A 20,318-nucleotide genomic window follows, 5' to 3' on the forward strand; every position below is an offset into this window, starting at 1 on the left:
AGTCATAAGCAGTGCATTGCGGGTGTGTAAGTTATAGTTAGCCAGGCAACTGTAATAGCTGAATTTCAATATTTTTTTATGAGTGGAATCTGAGTCTAACTATAATCTACCTGTAAACACACAGGTATTAGTGTTCCCTTAAAGGGAAATATCCGCACATTCAATAAACACATTATAGTCTGTAATTGTTTTGGCGTGAAAGTCAAAATAGCTTGCTATATTTCTGCAAATGGGTGCTAAATCAGCCCCAAACACCAACCACCTAAAGGTGTTATTAGCACAAACCAATGTGCAACCACTTATACAAAAAAACTGAGCTCTGGCAGCACACCATTAAATCAATTATTGATCCATAAACAGTTAAGATCAGATTTGTGGGATCCTTCGGTATATATCCCTATGCTAAGAGTGGACACGACACAACAATATTGTTCTGAAACAGAAATCCAGAAAGGTCATTGTTCTCATCTTTATTTGTCCTCTTTCTGCTTGATGCTAACCCTTATTCTGTCTGTTTCTGCTTGTTTCTGACCTTTATTTTGCCTCTTTGTGCTCGCTTCTGATCTTTATTTTGCCTTTTTCTTCTGGTTTGTCCTTTATTTTGCCTCTTTCTGCTTGTGGCTGACCTTTATTTTGCCTCTTTCAGCTTGTTTCTTACCTATATTTTGCGTCTCAGCTAGTTTCTCACCTACATTTTGCCTCTTTCTGCTGGTTTCTAACTCTATTTTTCCTCTTTCTGATTGTTTCTCACCTTCAATTTGCCTCTTTCTGCTCCTTCTGACCTTTATTCTGCCTCTTTCTGCTTGTTTCTCATTTTTATTCTGCCACTTTCTGCTTGTTTCTGACCTTTATGATGCCTCTTTTTGACCTTTATGATGCCTGTTTTTGCTGGTTTCTTACTTTTATTTTACCTCTTTGTGCTAGTTTCTGATCACTATTTTGCCTCTTTCAGCTTGTTGCTGACCTTTAATCTGCCTCTTTCTGCTCATTTTCTACCTTTATTTTGCCTCTTTTTACTCATTTTTGACCTTTATCTTGCCTCTTTCTGCTCGTATCTCACTTTTGTTTAGCCTATTTCTGCTCCCTTCTCACTTTTATTCTGCTTCTTGCTGCTTGTTTATCACCTTTACTCTGCCTCTTTTAGCTCGTTTCTGACCTTTAGTCTGCCTCTTTCTGCTGTTTTTTCACCTTTATTTTGCCTCTTCCTGCACATTGATAACCCTTATTCTGCCTGTTTCTGACCTTTATTTTGGCTCTTTGTGCTAGTTTCTTATCTCTGTTGCCTCTTTCTGCTCTTTTCTGACCTTTATTCTGCGTCTTGCTACTCGTTTCTCACCTTTACTCTGCCTCTTTTTGCTTGTTTGAAGTTTATTCAGCATTTCTGCTAGTTTCTCACCTTTATTTTGCCTCTTTCAGCTCTTTTTTGACCATTATTTGCCTCTTTCTGCTCATTTCTTACCTTTATTTTGCCTCTTTGTGCTAGTATCTCATCTGTAGTCTGCCTTTTTGTGCTTCTTTCTGACCTTTGTTTTGCCTCTTTGTGCTCATTTCTGATCTTTATTTTCCATCTCCTCTTTGCAGCACTGTTTGGCAGCTCAACTTGACTTTTCTCTTCCACTCCCAAAAGGTTTTGAAAGTGTTTTAGCTTCAAGTTCTGCTAACATGCGATAGATTTATGGTGTGTCAGCACCCAAAAACAGGACATTTTGTAACTTGTTCCTGTGTTGATACCCAATATATCCTTTCTCTCCCCGCCTCTCTGGGTTGATAGAGTGTGAGTCACATTAATCAACCCTTGTCTGTGGTAGAAGGACTCATTAGCTTGGGTGAGGACTGTCGGTACCTAAATAAAAGCTGCTGTGGAGTTAAAAAAGGACAAAATTAAAAGCCTGCAAATCTCGCTGATGCTTACATTAAATTAGTCATTGCGTAGCATGTCCACTCTGTGTACTGAAATTACTAAGCAACTGGAGTGCCTGCAGAAATAGAGCTCTTAGAAGGCCATTAAGCTTCTTTTTTGTCGGCCCTGCGTGCAGTGAATGGACAGCTGAAGCAGCGGTTGTCAAAGCAAATCAATTGCCTCTCTGAAAAAAATTCCTTTTTTGGGGGGCTTGATGCTTTTTTACTTGGTAATTGTTTTTTATTTCCATCAGCTGAACCAACCTGTACATTTGGTTCACAGACCTATTTTGACCTTTGTTCGTGTTGCATAAAAATGTTCATTAACTGTCTACTGCCTTGCATGATTTTGCGTATGCGGTTTATGAGAACGAAGTTGTTGCATGACCCACCTTAGTTAAGGATATGCGAAATTAGGGCGATAAACCCATACTTTCAAACTGGCCATGTGTCGGTATGTCGCTTACTTGGTTTTTCTAACTTATTGGGTGCTTATGAGCCTCGACTTGTAAAACAAAGATGCATGACTCTGAATCCAAAGTACGCCTGACAAAAAACAGAAATAATTTTAAAAATGCAGGGACTGGCCCCCTAACACGAGGTCCGTTGCAGGTATCTACATTTTGCATGCTGTATACTTTATTACAGAGGCAGAATGACAGGCTCTTATCACACTTGAAGACAGATACATTGCTAACAGTTGGGGCCTAGCACCTCAGAAGGAGCAGTTGTGATGACATTGATAGTGTGTCAGAATTGAAACATGTAAAAGTTGTTTTTGACATTCCATTGCAGTGTTATTGCCTGTGTCTAGTGGTCGACAGCACGTGCTCTTCATGTTCTCTCCCTTACGAGAGATATTGTAAACAACAAGGGACTGGCGCTCTCCCTTGCGAAAGATCTTGTATGCAACAAGGGTGGCTTCATTGTCACGCTTATTTACTGCCTTCTAATAAGCCAGTGATGTCACTGACCATGTCATGAGTGATGTAATATGTGAGGTCATAAGCAGTGCATTGCGGGTGTGTAAGTTATAGTTAACCAGGCAACTGTAATAGCTGAATTTCAATGGTTTTGTATGAGTGAAATCTGAGTCTAAATATAATCTACCTGTAAACACACAGGTAGTAGTGTTCCCTTAAAGGGAAATATCCACATATTCAATAAACACACTATAGTCTGTAATTAATTTGGCATGAAAGTCAAAATAGCTTGCTATATTTCGGCAAATGGGTGCTAAATCAGCCCCAAACACCTACCACCTGAAGGTGTTATTAGCACAAACCAATGTGCAACCACTTATACAGTAAAACTGAGGCTCTGGCAGCACACCATTAAGTCAATTATTGATCCATAAACAGTTAAGATCAGATTTGTGGGATCCTTCGGTATATATCCCTATACTAAGAGTGGACAAGACACAACAATATTGATCTGAAACAGAAATCCAGAAAGGTCATTGTTCATGCTGTTCAGCAGTCTATATTCTTATTGTAAAAAAAAATATTTACAACATTCCCAGCACACGATAGCCGACACGTCTTTCGTCGAGCTGGTTATAGAAATATCTGGACTGGGCTTCTTGCACATATTTCGTTACGCAAGAACAGACTCAACCCGTTTTCGATTCTGGCTGTTGATTCCGACGTTTATGCCTTGACGATATAGGCAAGTCAAAAAAACGCTTTTCCTATTGAAACATAGTACTAACTAGATGGACCTACTAGTGACCGCCCATAGGTTCTGTAGTTGGAGGAAAGCAGCCACAGTCTTTATCAGGTGTAACTAATTGAGGGGACTTGAAAGCGGCATTTACTATGGAGTACATACTGCCTGGTACTACATCGACCAGAATGCTTCACAGTTGACACGCCCAGAGGGGCGGTACTAACACTTACCTGAAACACCTGATAAAGACTGTGGCTGCTTTCCTCCCACTACAGAATGCCAAGTCATGAATAAGGAAAACTTCTTCTGAAACGCGTAGAAAGTTGGTGGACTTTGTTTGAAGGAGAATCCATGACCGTTGCTGCTGCTCTGCAATAAAGGGATGAAACTAACGCTGCGTGGGTGTCTTCAATTGCGGAGCGCATTAGATTGGAGTATATTGTGTCCGGCTCGGGTCACGCAGACTACCCCACCGCTGTCAGGCGGATCCGTGTGTTTCTTGTGTAAGCACGCTCAACGGAGCAACATGCCTTGCGGAAACAGCATAAAAGAAGCAGCGGCCCTGGGTTTATCCGGAGAGCGACCCAATGGGAAATACTAATTGAGGGGACTTGAAAGCGCCATCCTCTATGGAGTACATACTGCCTAAACTACATCGACCAGAATGCTTCACAGTTTGCACGCCCAGTGTGGCGGTACTAACACTTACCTGAAACACCTGATAAAGACTGTGGCTGCTTTCCTCCCACTACAGAACTTCAAGCCATGAATAAGGAAAACTTCTTCTGAAACGCATAGGCAGCTGGTGGACTTTGTTTGAAGGAGAGTCCATGACCGTTGCTGCTGCTCTGCAATAAAGGGATGAAACTAACGCTGCGTGGGTGTCTTCAATTGCGGAGCACATTCGATTGGAGTATATTGTGACCGGCCGTCTGGACCCATAAAGAAGATAAGAAACCTTTTACGCCAGCAGTAAGTCAAGGAACCCAATCTGAAAAGCACGGGGCTTAAAGAGAAAGAAGAACATCACTAGGACCTCTTCTCCAATGGCTGGCCACCATTTAGGAGGCTAGCCAATGGAGAAGAGGTGCGGGGCTTAACCCTCGCTAGTGAAGTTCACCTAAAAACATAAAATCTCGCGAGCTCGACTGCGCATGTGCACAGTACGGCACGCGAGACCTAAAAACGAAATAAGTCCCCGGGTGGGCCAGGTCCTGGGGGCAGTAAAAAAATGTGTGGGGGGCCCCAACGGGGACCGCCACCCCCTTTGCATAAATATTTGCGGAGGGCTCATGGCACCACCGCAGCCCCGGGGACCGCCACCTCCGGGACTTGTTTTTTTACAATTTGGGGGGCCTCTAAGGCCCCCCCAACCCCCGGGGACCGCCAGCCCCCCGGGCTTTGAATAATTATTAAGCCCCTGTGCTTAAAAAAAAAAATACCTGTGTGGGGGGCTCGACGCCCCCCACACGCCCCATGGACTGCCACCTCCCCGGGGCACTAATATTTAAATGCAGGGGTCCGTAACAGACCCCCGAGACCTGGAGACCACCACCCCCTGGGGCTTTGTTAATGTTGGGATGGGGGACCGCACGGCCCCCAGCCTGGAGCAGCCCCCCAAAAATGAATAAATAAATAAAGGCCGGCCCCAGGGGATGGTAACTTGCATGTCAGCAGCTCCCCTTGTGCAAAAGCAATGCTGGCTCCCAGAGGAGGCTTTGAGCCGGCTAGGACTGTGGGGGCATTGGGCTCTCCTCACGGTCCCCAACGATGAGGCCAGGCACTGGGGGATGCGACCCCTGGGCCAGAAGTGGTCCCCCTCCCCTTTAATTATATATATATGTTTCTTTTTTAAACGGAAAGGCCAGCCCCGGGGGATGGGGTCCCCGGGGCCCTAATTGGCCTGAGGAGAGGGGCCACGCGGCCCTCCAAAAGAATAAAATAAAAAAAGGTTAGCCAGACCCCGGGGGATTGGGTCCCCAGGACCATAATTGGCCTCTAGAGGGTGGCCACACGGCCCCCTCCCCAATTATTGTTTTTTAAATATCAGGGCTGCCAGGCCCCGGGGGATGGAGTCCCCGGTCCAACAGTGGTACAGGGAAGGGGGGGGGGGGCACGCAGCTCCCACCCATAAAATAAGAAAAAAGAAACCAGCCACTCTCCGGAGGTCCGCTCCTCCCTACATGACTCTGCAAACACACCCCCTGGCGCGTTCTAAGTTGGGGAATTAAGCCCCCTTGAATACCGAGGGTCCCTGGGGGCCAACTATACCACCAGGTACCTCCAGTAAGTGACACACCTGGATTGCAGAGAGGTAGTCTGAGGCCACACCCCTTTTTGCACCACTCGGCAAACGCACCTCTTGGAGCACTGCGGGTGGGGGGATGAGGTCCTCGTTTGTCCGGAGGACCTCAGGTCACAAGTGGACTTCATCCCCCGAGCAACCGTGCACCACAAGTCGTGCTTGCAGAGTCCTCTAAAAAGGGGGCGTGGCCTTTGAGCACGCTCAGTAATCTAGCTGTATGGGGCTTACTGGAGGTAACAGGAGGGCTACTTGGCCCCCAGGGACACTCAGGGGACTTCATCCCCCAACCAAGAGCGCGCCAGGAGGCGCGTTTGCATAGTGGTGGAGGAAGGGGGTGTGGCCTATGTCCACCTCTCAGGAATCCCACTGTGTGGGGCTTACTGGAGGTAACAGGTAGGCTAGTTGGCCCCTAAATGACCCCCAGCAGTGAAGAGGACTTCAATCCCCATCCAAGAGTGCCCCAGGGAGCGCGTTTGCAGAGTGGTGGGCAAAGGGGGTGTGGCATGCTATGAGTACTTAGCAATCCTCCTTTGTGCGACTCATTGGAGGTAATAGTAGGGGTAGTTGGCCCCCAAGGATGTCCTAGGCCAAGAAGCCCTCCTGGTACCTCCTGTAAGTCCTACGTAGTGAAATTCCTGAGCGTTCGTTGGAGGCCCAGCACCCTTTCTCCACCACTCTGCAAACGCGACTGCTAGTTAAAGAAGTATTTGCAATGTAATAGGTTTCGCGTTTGCGAGAGATTGAGCTATTGACGTTGTAAATGTAAATGTTTTTTTACTAATGTTTTTGGAGTGGCGTGGATGTATGTTGTGTGTAGTGAAATTATATGGTATGTTGTGCAGGGAAATTATGTGGATAGAAAATATGTGGTATTTAGTGTATAGGAGTTATGTAAACTGGGTTTATGTGTTATGGAGAGTAATTATGTGGTATGGTAGTCTGTGTTGTGGAATGGTAAACTCAGGTTTAGTCTTTATCGTTTCCATAGAAGCTCAACTATGAACTTAGTGAGACAAAAAAAGAAGAAATCCCTGAGAAGCACTTGTGGACCGAGTCAGAGGTATGAGCAGGGCCACTGGAAATATGCGACTGTTTGGCTGCACCGACTTTCGCACAAATTTACATTTTCCGCATTAGCCACATAATTCATCATTTGCTTCCTAATCTGCAGATTTCAACAAAAAAAAGCCTTGTTTCTAGCTCAAACGGCTCAAACGTTGCCAAAAATGCAGCGACAAAGTGTTACAGCGTGGTGGAAGGCTTTTTGCAAATCTAGAATGGTCACCTGTTACTACTTGCTAAATGTGGGTGTTAAATCGATACGAATGGTGTGCAAGCCGCTCTTGCTTCCTTCTGCGCCTCTCTCTGCGCCTCTTTTGCCTCCTTCTGCATTTCTGTTGCTTCTTTCTTCACATTTCTTTCTTTTTCTACACTTCTCTTGCCTCTTTCTGCAAATCTCTTCTACTTTCTGAATTTCTCTTGCCTCTTTCTGCACGTCTGTTGCCTCTTTCTGCACCCCATTTGCTTCTTTCTGTACCCCTCTTGCCTCTTTCTGCACCCTTCCCTCTTGCCTTTTTGTGTACCTTTCTTATGTTTTTCTACACCTTTTTTTGCCTTTTTTTGCCTCTTTCTGCACCTCTGTTCCTTCTTTCTGCACTTCTGTTGTTTCTTTGTGCACCTTCTTTGTGTACCCCTCCTACCTCTCTCTCCACCCTCTTCCCGCACTTCTGTTGCTTCTTTCTGCACCTCACTTGCTTCTTTCTGAACCTCACTTGCCTCTTTCTGCACCTCACTTGCTTCTTTCTGCACACCTTTTGCCTGTTTCTGTAACCCTCTTCCCTCTTTGTGCAACTCTATTGCTTCTTTCTACACCTCTCTTGCCTCTTTCTATACCTTTCTTCCCTCTTTCTGCACCACTCTTGCCTCTTTCTGTACCTCTGTTCCTTCTTTCTTCACCTGTCTTGTCTCTTTCTGCACCCTTTGTGCCTCTTTCAGCACCTCTGTTGCTTTTATCTGCAGTTTTCTTCCTCTTTCTGCACCCCTCCTGCCTCTTTCTGTACCCTTCTGGCCTCTTTGTGTATCTCCCCTACCCCTTTCTGCACCCCTCTTGCCTCTTTTTCTACCTCTGTTGGTTGTTTCTGCACCTCTTGTTCTTCATTCTGCACTTCATTTGCCACTTTCTGCACCTCTGTTGGTTCTTTCTGCACTGCTCTGGCTTCTTCCTGCACCTCTGTTCCAAATTTCTGCATCCCTTTTGCCTTTTTCTGCACCCCTCTTGCCTTTTTCGGCACCCCTCTTCCCTCTTTCTACACCTCTCTTGCCTCAGTCTGCCCACCTGTTCCCTTTTGCTGCACCCCCTTTGCCTGTTTCTGCAACTCTCTTGCATCTTTCTGCAGTTCTCTTGCCTCTTTCTGCAGTTCTCTTGCCTCCTTCTGCACCCCTCTTTCCTCTGTCTGCACCTCTGTTCCCTCTTCTTTACCTCTTGTGCCTGTATCTGCAACTCTCTTGCCTCTTTATGCACTTCACTTGCCTCTTTCTGCACCCCTGTTGCTTCATTTTGCACTTTCCATGCATCATTCTACACCTGTCTTGCTTTTCTCTGCACCCCTGTTGCCTCTTTCTCTACTTGTCTTCCCTCTTTCTGTACCCTGCTTGACTTTTTCTGCACTTTTCTTGCTTCTTTCTACACCTCTGTTGCTCATTTCAGCAATTCGCTTGACTCCTTTTGCTCTTGCCTGTTTCTGAACCTCTCTTGCCTCTTTCTGAACCTCTCTTGCCTCTTTCTGAACCTCTCTTGCCTCTTTCTGAACCTCTCTTGCCTCTTTCTGCACCTCTCTTGCCTCTGTGAAACTCGCTTGCCTCTTTCTGTACCTCTCTTGCCTCTTTCTGCACTTCTCTTGCTCTTTCTGCACCTTTCAATCTTCTTTCAGCACCTCTGTTACTTCTTTCTCCACTTCTCTCCCTTCTTTCTGTGCCCCTCCTGCCTCTTTCTGTACCTCTCTTGCTTCTTTGTGTACCTCTCCTACCTTTTTCTGCGCACCTCTTGCCTCTTTCTGCACCTCTGTTTTTTTTCTGCATTGCTTTTGCTTCTTTCTGACCCTTACTTGCCTCTTTCTGCACTTCTGTTGCTTCTTTCTATACCCTTCCTTCCTCTTTCAGTGCCTCTCTTGCCTCTTTATGCACCTCTCCTACCTCTTGCTGCACCCCTCTTGTGTATTTTTGCACCTGTGCTGGCTCTTACTGCACTGCTCCTGCTTCTTTCTGCATCTCACTTGCCTCTTTATGCACTTCTCTTGTTTCTTTCTAAACCTCTGTTGCTTTTTTCAGCAATTCTCTTGCCTCTTTTTGCACCTCTGTTTGTTCTTTCTGTATTTCTCTTGTCTCTTTCTGCACCTCTGACTTAGAGGTAGTTTTAATCCCCTGCCCTATTATGTACTAGGGCCTTACAGGGAAGGTCCTGCCAATCCCAGGAGTACCCCAATACATAGTGTACCCTAGCGTATTTAGGTGTTTTCACTGTATTCTAAGTGTCTTTCAGCATAGCACTGGCTCAAGGCCGGGTTAGTCAGAGTTACCACCAGTACCAGTCAGCAAAAAGCCCGGGGCACAGGATGACTTTGCAACAAGGCCTCTTTCTGCACCTCTGTTGGTTCTTTCTGCATATCTCTTGCTTCTTTCTGTACCTTTCTTCTTCTTTCTGGACTACCGTTGCCTCTTTCTGTATTTCTCTTGCTTCTTTCAGTGCCTTTCTTCCTCTTTCTGCACATGTCCTACATCTGTAGGCATTTAAAAAACCTTTGAAATTCACTGAAAAAACCATAGGTTTCAGGGACGTTATAGTTAGAAATTAGCATTTAAAATACCTTTCAAATTCACAGAAAAAAAACACCGGTTTCAGGGACGTTGTAGTTAGTTGGACATTTCACTCGTACAAAACCAGAGAAATTCGGCCGTTATAGTTAGCTGTGCTAACTATAACTCGCGCCCCCGCAATGCACTGCTGATGACGTCATATATTACATCATTCATGACATGGTCACTGACGACATCACTAATGACATCTCAAATTACATCACTAATGAGTATTTCTAAATACTCAAGCTCTTTAATTACATGGAAGCTCACGTATAGAGGTTGATTATCTTCCCGAGTGAAATGCATGCCGAACTCACTTGTGTCATTAAAATAACGGGTTAAAGTCATAACCACCTGGTTAAAGTACAGCTTTGTTGTGTTTATGTACGTTGAAGGAAACAGCCACTGTGGATTTTTTTTACATTATGATTTTAAATGTTACTTTTGTGCTTAGTCAATCTTGTTTTCACTTTTCGTTCTGTTTTCCCCACATATATTAACCCACATGGGCATTTCAACATGTGTGCAACATTTTTGAATCACAAGTAGCTGTGGTGTGCAACTTAATGGGGGTTCCTTGGCCTGGGTGCATAATGGTGTTGCCTTTTATTATGTTATTAGAATGTCCACAATTATGACATGGGGTGGTTTCATTATGAATAACACCTTTATGCTGTTTTGATGGATTTGTTCAAGCATTTTTTAAGATTTTTGGTTCTCTGATATGCAAAAAGAGGTAAATCATAGAAGATACCTTTAAAATCTGCTTCATTTTGCAGCATTGGCCAGTGTTTTAACACTGCTTTCTTAATGAGATAATTCCTTGTGGAAAATCTGGAAACAAAAACAGATCTTTTGATGTGATTGGAAAATTTCTGAGGACTTGAGCCATGCTCCAGAGGAGGAACAAATGCACAAATAGGAAGTGAAGCTGGCATGCGCTGACAAAATAGAAGCAAGAAAACAAGAGTAATGATGTAGCCCAACTAGTGGTAAGCAATGGGAGGGCTCTAAGCTCCCTGTAAGCTAGTAAAATATCTCACAAGTGGCAGCGCTGTCTCAGGCGAGGCTTAAAAAGAACCTCCTTAGGAACCACTCAGCGGTTGATCTAAGACCTAGAGCTTGTCAGTCTTCAGTCCACACAACCTAGTCAAATGCAATCCCTACTGCACAAGGCTATTAATTGTAGGTAGTTGTATATATCATCATAAAAAACACACAGAAAAAACTCTAAGGGTATAATTTCTTTTTTTTGCTCATTTCACATTAGCAGATGTTTTAAAAGCTTAGAAATTCACTTTTAAAACACATTTAAAGTTATATGGTCAAGAAGTTGAGTAATAACCTGCTGGACTCCTTCCCGAAGCTCAGAGAGCGGTGGCAAGACGACATTGGCCCTATAGATGATGAGGACTGGCAGACGGCACTCATGTCCCCACGTGCAGTGGCTATAACTCAGAGATTTCAGTTGATTCAACTTAGGGTACTCCACCGATCATACATCACAGGGACAGTTTTGGCAAAAATAGGAACTAGGCCTGATGACCGGTGTGTGAAGGGATGTGGTCAGAAGGCCACATTTTACCATACACTGTGGACTTGCCCCAAAATACGTCCCCTTTGGGAGGGTGCCCCAGACCGCTTTGGGGAAGAACGTAGTATTAACTCCACAACTGGGACTATTAAGCATTTGGGAGGCGACAAACCTCACGGAAGTTGAACAGCAATGTACGACACTAGGATACACGCTGGTGAAAAGAGTGCTGGCTAAAGGTTGGGGGGAACGAACTCACCACTCGTCACCCTGTGGGTCGGAGAAATGGATAGGTGTATGTTGGCAGCGACTGAGGTTTTTAAGGCTCGGGGTGCCCCAAGAAATGAAATAGGAAGTGGTCACACTGAAATAAGCATCAGGGGGAACCCTGTGTGCCGCCTACTGTTGAAATGGAAATGCATAGACAGGCGAGTCTGGTAGGAAATGTTTAATGTGTAACCAAGATTAATGTCTACTTGATTATCTTGCTGAACACCTTGAATATGTCGTCCAATCATGTAATGTATGGCTGTGATTGAAACCAATAAACAAAGTTTAAAAAAAAAAAGTTATATGGTCACAAAACCTAAAACCTTGAAATTGGGTATAATGGTTAACTCTCACGAGCTAAAACGTGAGCCACTGCCATAAAATCCGTAACTCATTGATCAAATGCACTGGTTAGGCCTCTTGGTACATATACCAAGAAATGTAAGGTCTATGGGATAAAGAAGAAAATAGCATCTCAGTATATTTAATTAATTTGGTGGCAAGGATGCCATTCGAAAATAAAACAGAACACACTGTGCAGGGTACTGATAAAAAGAGTAGCTAAGCCTAAAATGAGGCATCTAACAAGATTATCTAAAATCGAACAATAAAGGTAGAGACTGAAAGTACCTTTAATTTTGAGTTGCATCGTGTAGACTTGATTCCTCATGTTTTTTGGATCTTGATTTTCACTTTCAGTGTTATGAAACACACGTAGCGAATGAAATTCCTCCTGACCAAGTTAACCTAATGATTATGGTGGCCATAGTATAGCTGAGTATGTGCAGAGTCCTACTAAGGTTATCTGTTGTCCATGGTATGCCCTGCATGTGTCAAGAATGGTGATTAATCTATTTTTTTAGTATTCTCATATTGGAGGCTTTTTGATGTTCACATGGGCTCCAACAAGCAGGAGCCAGGAGCCCAGTAGTCTAAGCAAAAACATATAATACTATAGGATGACTATGCATGGGTTATGCAGTAATTGGAATTGTTTTGGTATACATTTACATGGTATTATAAGATACGGGTCTTCAGTGGGGCAAAATGCAAAATACGTGTCAAACATAGTGAAATCGGTTGTGTTGATCCTATTCTTTCAAACTGGTTCCCTCCTATTTCTCATCATAAGTGCTATTTACTAGGTTGATGAACTCCACCAGATGAATGCATTGCATGGTGAAAATGTGTTTTTATTGGATTTTTACTACTGATCTAACCTATGTTTTCTGCATATTTTAGGTGGCTTGGGGTTGCCCTCTCACTTCTCTAACTTTCTTTTTTTTTTCTTTCCCAACCTTAAAGATCTGTCTTCTAAGTTTCTGTTTTTGCCTATTTAGGCAAAAACCTCAACTGACTCTTCTCTTCTCCATCTTTTTGTGTATCCTTTTGATTATGGGCCCGTTGTATGTATGCATCCCTTCTTCCACCCTCTATTTTCCACAACCCTCTCATCACCTTTTTTCTTACTTCTCTGCCTTCCTCTCACAACATTTTCTTAACCCCTGCCTTTTGGTCCCCATTTTGCTTTAACTTTCTTTTATTATTCTGCCTCGTCTAGCTGCTGAAGCTTCTTTCAGTTTGGATACATAGAAATAGAGAATAAAGTACTGCGATCAGATTTTTTGTATACTTGCTGCCATATCCCAGTAACCTTTTGTGTTATAGTTCTGTTTTTTACAATGTACACAATTTATGGAATTACAAGACGTTTGTAAGCCGTTCTTTTTTTTCTAAACAGGACCTGAGATTCTATATAGGGGACCGTTTATTTTTTTTAAATATTATTTTTATACCAGATCTGGAATTTGATATTGGGTTGGCTGCATGGTTTTTAGGTCGATCCTAGGCAGTGCATGCGCTGTCTTTGTGAGACATGCTGTATTCATTCTGTGCACTTACAGCCTATCCATAGGCTTGCTATTTGCTGCCTATTCTTTCTTCCTATTTGTTTATGGCCTGCATTTGTCATGCCTCCTTTAGTGTTTATCACTCCCCGAGAGCAGCAACTGAGTACAATATCACTCCACTAGTTACTTTTATAGCATGTGTTCGTCAAACTACTTTTTTCTTTTGCCCTGGCTCGTGTTTAATTTGGCTTTCTGAACGCGCTTAGCCTACAGCTGTAAATCATGTCCTTATCTTGGACCCTCTCTCGTCCTCCAATCACCCTCCTCCTGCTGTCGCTTGGTACTGGCGACTTTCCCCCTGGCTGCCGCAGACCAATAAAAATCGTATTTTGGGGATTACCATAGTGCTATTGCATTGAACACGTATTGCAGAGAAGAGCACAACGATCTGCGACCATCCAGTGCTGTAAATTAGCAAATTGTATTTAAATCTCATGCATTCAACTGGTCACTACTCATTGGCACATGCTCAAAGAAGCATGTTGTATGCCACGCTCATGTGGAAAACACAAATCCGCAGTTTGTCCTGTTGTGGTTAGTGACATCAAGTATGCATTACCCTTCTGGTGCCAAGAGCCCCATAGAAAAGCAAGGCAAAATAGATGGCAAACATGCCTAGCACCTCATACCGGCTGTGACATCTTTATTGGCAAGGAACTGCTTTGTAAAGCATGCACGGTGTAAGACAATAGCTTTTCTGTCTCAGACCATCTAATTATTCAGAGTTGTGTAAAATATGTTGCCCCTTCTGGCGACTTTAAGTCTGACCTATGTGCATGCTCAGTGTGTTCTCGCTAGCATCGTGTGGCCAGCAGTGTTTCGAGTTCTAAGCATGTGCAGAAGAAAGATATGTTCGATAGTGGGCAGGGTTCACCAGGAAGAATCTGTTTGTTTGTCCTGGGTATTCTTAGAAATTATATCAAGCCATAACCTGCTGCTGTTTTAGCCTTGAACATTTGAGCGTATCGTTGCAGACCGCCAAAGGCGAAAAGCTGTATTCAAGATCAAAGAAGGAGTATGTTTTGTCAGGCCAAGATGGGGTGAGTCTTATAAGTAATGATCTGGGGAGCAGAGCTGTTGCTAATGCTAACTGACCAGTATTGTAAGTGGGAACCCCATTTTTGAGAGTCACTGTTTTCTACGGCACTTCTTATAGGATTTTTTCTCATTTTATACATGCACCTATTGACTGGAAGAGGACTGATGTAAAACCGCAGGAAATCTTCAAGACCAGCATTTCACCTTCCCATTTGCTGTTTCTAACTTGCCTGCGACTGGGGCATGGAACAGTGCTTAAAAAACAACACATTTTGATAAGAAGCAGCACTTTTTTCAGCACATTTTCCCAAACTTTAACTTGCTACACTTTTTGTGTTTAAAGTATGTTTTGCTCTATGAACATTAATATAAGAAAATAACAAATACATCACATATCTTGCATATAAAGCAAAAAGATGAACACCATGTTTTGAAATGATAGCCTTACGAAACTATCGTTCCAAAGTGGAATCAAGCCCAACAATGTTACACTTAGTAAATTGTCCCTTTAAGCATCTATTCCCATCTGGTTCCTTCCCCTCTAATTCCTGCCTGTGGTGCAAGTCAATCCTACCAGATATTGGAGTCGGCGCTGCTGCATTTCATCTGCAGACGTAGGGATATGTACTTAACCCTCTCACTGACCTCATGATCACCTTCTATGAGTATGCTACCATTTTGCATGTCCTGATGAAGACTCTGCATTTAACCCCTTCGACGCTGATGACGAGCTGAGCTCGTCATGAGTTACGCCTCTCGTACGCTCATGACGAGCTCGTCATGTAACGCGCGTTTTTAAAAACCGCCGCGCACAGCGGGAAAAGCCGCCGCGCGAATACGGTTAACTAATTAGAGGTGAAATGTCGACGGATTTATGAACATGTTGATGGGCCATTTAATGTACAATACAGGATTATGAACTGTAATTTCAACCATCAGTCTCCGGTTATCTCACTAACTTGCTTATGTCATCACTGCATCGCCATACAGATCACCTGCATTTTTTTGCATTGTATATTTGAAGAAGATAAAACACACTACTTTATTATACAGGATCATAATCAATGTGTACCCAGAAGTGTAATGTGAAAAATACTCCACCCCACCCTCTTGCCACCATCAGTTATAGTGGCTTTCTAAATTTATATCCAAGGTAACCATTGTTCATTACCCAGGTGCCCACGAATATCAGTTTGCCACTTGTTTTGTTACTACATCAATCACGAGGCCCAGATTTACTACGTGTTTTCACTGGCTGTGAGGCAAAGAATAAGGACTCTTGGTGGCACAAATGGCAATACCAATTAATAGAAGAAGAGCAGAACAGGAAACACAGCAAACTCCCACATACTTTAACTCAAATCCTTATCTACCAAAGAAGTCGGCCTTGGCGTTTTGTCAAATCCCTACATGAAAGAAAACTGGGTGCAACCAAGGGGCAAGTAGAATATGGTGTGATATTCCTATGCATAAGGTGTGTAATTGCTGCTCACGTTTTAATTCGTACTGGAGGGTGTACCTGGAGAACTAATTTCATGCAAAGCACCGCTGAATCACCTTTGCACCATAAGGTAAGGCACAGAGGTGGGTTGCTAAATCTGGTGCTGCGCATTTGTTGTAGCATTTGAAAAACACACTGCTGCTGATAGACAGTGTTTGCAGTGATGTTTGCAGTGATTGGATGCTTTTTTTTTTTGTCCTCATTTCACCAAAGGCAGCGCAAATAAACTTACTCAAGCCCCATTCCGTCCTGGGCGCCCATGGCTGATTTTCTTGCATTCACCTGGAGCCGACACGGCCAGCCCCTTTTTACCGAGGCATGGTGTAATCATATGACTTTACAGGGCCTTAGACCAGCCTCATTTCTCTACCCCATTCCAGCAAAGGATCCCAAACCGTGCTATTTACATTTTGTGCCCTACCAGATTCTAAACGTGCAATACTCAGTACCGCCCGGAGCCAACTTTCATAAAGAGGAGTGCTAGTGTCCTTCCACAATTTGCAGATCTCTCTGCGAGCGATTAAAATGAGACTAAGAAATAAAGCCACTTGTGCCCCCCTTAACAAACCAAGAAGATCCGTGTCCAAACCAAACAAAACTCTAGCTAAATTCAGACTCAATTTAACTTTAAAAATACTCTCAAAAGCCTTCTCCACAGTGATCCAAAAAGGACCCAAGATAGGGAAGTCATAGAAAACATGGATGTCATCTGCTTCAACTAGTCCACATCTAGGACACGAAGGGGACGGGCTCACAAACTTTGCAATATTTTTTGGCGTATAGTATAGCCTATTGATGGTAAAAAAATGATTTTTCTTCAAAGAGGCTGATCTAACATACTTATACAAGATATGAAGAGATGTTTCATAAAGAACAGCCGATGCATCTTCAAGCCTGTGGTTGGATGCTTTAATGTGATGGAAGCATCATGACAAGGTGGCTGAATATTTAGGTGAGCGTGTGACATGTGCACACCTTGTAGGATTAAAAAAGTGTATTCAGCGTATCATTTCGGGAGCGATGCAATGTCGGAAATACTGCAATGATAGTAGGGTTGTCCTTTACACGGAACATAGGTGGTTTTTAAAAACGTCAACTGGTGTGAAAAATTGGATTTAGGCAAAAAATAATTATCGGGGACAAATAGGGCAGAGAGTTCTCATACATACGGCTATACAAACAAATATTACAATTACTCAAAATGTGATGATTTTTTATTAAATTGTGTATAATATGATTGCCTGGATGATGAAACTGTTCAAAACTTTTTTCTGTTTTAATACTTTTTTAATAGATTGTTTCATTCCCTTGCCCTTTTTCAACCCCTTATTTCTTTCTGATGCTTTGTATAGATTGTCTATTCTCTGATCAAATTTCTATCGGCTGTCTGCTTAATTTCTAATAGTGTTGTATCTATTTTCCCCTCAGGTGCTTTTTGCTCCTGCCTGTGTTTATTCACCATGCTCTATGGTTTATTGTGTGTGTGTGTGTGTGTGTGTGTGTGTGTGTGTGTTCTTTATTTCTGTGAGATTTTCATTCGTTCTGTTTTCACTAGTGTTCTAATATTTTGTTTTTCCCAAGCTCTGTGTTTTTTCACTGCAGCTGTTTTGTTACCACGAGTTATTCTACCTAAAGTGGCGCCTCATTTTCTCCATATGAAAGGGTACTTCTTTTATTATGTTAGCTGCTTCTGCTGATGCTATTCAGGCTCTTTGTGCTTTTGGCTGAGGCTTGTCCTTAGCTACCTGCAGTTAACGTGTCAGTCTTTTCCGCCACCAACCGAACTCCTTACCTCCCTATTTTTTGAAGATGTAATTGGGAACTTGCTGGGGCAGAGAGAAGATCAGAACAGGTTTCTCCTTTGAGACACATTTCACCAAAATGTATCTTGTTAGAGGGGCTTTGAACAGTGTCGCTAGCTAGAAGAAAGCTGTCACAATTTTGAAGAACTGTGACAGTCTTCGCCATTTTGCTATCCTTTCTATGCATGTGTTAAGTTCAGTGCAGCCAGACACAGACTGTAAACAATGAATTATTCATTGTGTGCTCTTAGTGCAGTCAGGTATAGGACACACACACCCACACACACACACACACAAACACTCACACACCCACACACCCACACACCCACCCACCCACCCACCCATCCACATACGGTCTAAAAGGTGAGACCTATTGGCTATACCAATTCTTGTTTGACAAAGTAATGTTTTCATCTAAAGGGGCTATTTCTTAAGGCTCACGTTTCACAAATTAAAAACAAATGCATAGATTTCTTGCAAAATAAGACACAATTCAGTCTAGCCTTGGTCTGGGGTACATACCGTTAACTCCATTTAGCAGAAGGCAAGGCCAAGGATATGTGTCATAACCAGTACCAGTGGCATAAAAACATGGTCCACCCCTGCTATTCAATTCATTGCTCTCCTCACTCGCTTTATCCTTCTCTTATGGCAGCCCATTTGAAGTGGCTTAGTGTATTCTCTCTTCATAGAATTATAAGCTCTATTAATTCTGGAGGATTCATCACACACGACTGATGGAAAACAGCATTCATTCGTGGTCTCATTATACGATAGTGTGGCATGCATGACCATGTATTCAACTATATTAATCTCTTAAGCTCTTGTTTACCGGTAGACTCATTTAAAGGATAAGTTATGGTGATGTATTTGCCAATTTTGCCTTCTTTGTTTCCCCAGGGCGGTATGGGAGCTGCACTTCTGTCTGATCCGGACAAAATCGAGCAGGTAAGTGTTGGGGGTCAGTCTAAGGTTCTAGGGATTGAGTTGATAAGTTAATGTATGCAGAAGACCAAGGATATCTGTTTGCAGTGTTTCCCTGCATGTAATATTTTATTTACTCGTATACCTTCCTGGCATCATTATTTAGCACACTCAGGCCCTCATTTTGATGCCAGACGGACTGCCACCGACAGGTTGTCGGTGGCGGCCCACCCGACATCCAGACCATCTCGTCTGACTGCTGTATTATAATACTGGCGGTCGGAGTGATGATGTCTCTGGGAAAAACCACCACCAACAGGCTCAGGGCGCCCATCGAGGTGGCAGTCAGACACTAATCCCTACAATGGATGATGCCTGCACAGGCACCGCTGTAGGGATTAGAATGTCCTTTCCGACTGCCTGTTCAAGCTGGGATCCCGTCCCCTGTGGGACACAGCTTAGTCATTATAGAATTTGAACCGAACAAGTAAGAGAAAGGCAGAATAGGAAGAAAGAAAGAGGGGAACGGTCTGCAAGAGTGACAAACTGAGAAAGCAGAGATGAAAATAAATAAAGTGTATAATAACGAAACACCGAAGTTAGGGTAGTGGATGTAGGAGGCATGAGGTGCAATCCAGAGCAGGCAGCTTTGGTATTCGGCAGTCCCAGCATTCGGTAGCACTGGCGGTTGGCTCCGAAGTAAAACTTTGGGTCCTTGCAGGTGTTGTTCATTTTTTTTTTTCCTTGTCCTCATATCCACCATGGTAGAAGAAAGCCATCTAGAAACAAGCCCAAGAACCGCTGTCTCAGTATTCTACTGGATGGGATCATACCAAGAGGGGGAGGGGCCGATATCCCACAGCTGTTAATGGCTGAGTCTCGTGTTTGGCTGCCACTAGGAAAACCCTCAGCTTGTCCTATACCGGGCTTGACCGGTTATCTGCAGGATCAAAGGCTGAAGCATGGGCACCATAGTAGTGTAATCATTGGACCCGGGGAAAAAAAAACAACAAAAAAAAACGGATCTCTATTGTGCCCAAACCAGCATGTGCCAAAAGGCTCTTTTATTCTTATTTCCCAGTCTAGCTAGATCCATTCTGGCCGTCTGTAGAATAGATGCCAGCCAGTCCCCATGTGAGGGGGGTAGGGAGTCTTTCCACCTTCTGCAAATCTCCCTCCTTGCCAAGAGAATAGTGTAGAAGGCAAGACTTCTTGCTGCTCCTTGTGCATCTGTCAGGATTACAAAAATTACTGAAGATAAATCGATGGTAACTGGGGAGACCCAATGATGTTGTGAGGGTCTTCCCTATTGCTTCCCAAAATGTAGCGAGACGAGGGCATTCAAAAAACATGTGAGTGTCTGGTGCTGCCTGAAATCCACACCTAGGACATGCAACTGGGTTGCCTAAAGAAAATTTAGATAATCTCTGGGGAGAGAAATATGCTCTATGTAGGGTAAATAAATGATTCCTACGAAGCCATGAGGGTTTTACTAATTTTTTTAGGAGGTCAAAAGAGGATGACCAAAGATTTAGTGGATCTTGTCCCACAATCAAGGTTCCCCACAGATGGACTGGTAATTTGAATTCGCCGTCTGATTCCTTAAGCAGGA

General features: G+C 43.5%; 1 protein-coding gene across 3 annotated transcripts in view; it reads left to right on the plus strand.

The window, feature by feature from the left end:
- The window catches only part of DUS2 (dihydrouridine synthase 2), a 507,948-nt gene that overhangs the window by 195,138 nt on the left and 292,492 nt on the right, over window positions 1-20,318 (plus strand). For all 3 annotated transcript variants that reach the window (XM_078669057.1, XM_078669059.1, XM_078669058.1), the window contains exon 7: window positions 18,683-18,730. In XM_078669057.1, the coding sequence (XP_078525183.1) occupies window positions 18,683-18,730 (48 nt within the window). The remainder of the gene's footprint in view (window positions 1-18,682; window positions 18,731-20,318) is intronic.

Source organism: Lissotriton helveticus, chromosome 12, assembly GCF_964261635.1.
Source record: "Lissotriton helveticus chromosome 12, aLisHel1.1, whole genome shotgun sequence".
NCBI lineage: Eukaryota > Metazoa > Chordata > Amphibia > Caudata > Salamandridae > Lissotriton > Lissotriton helveticus.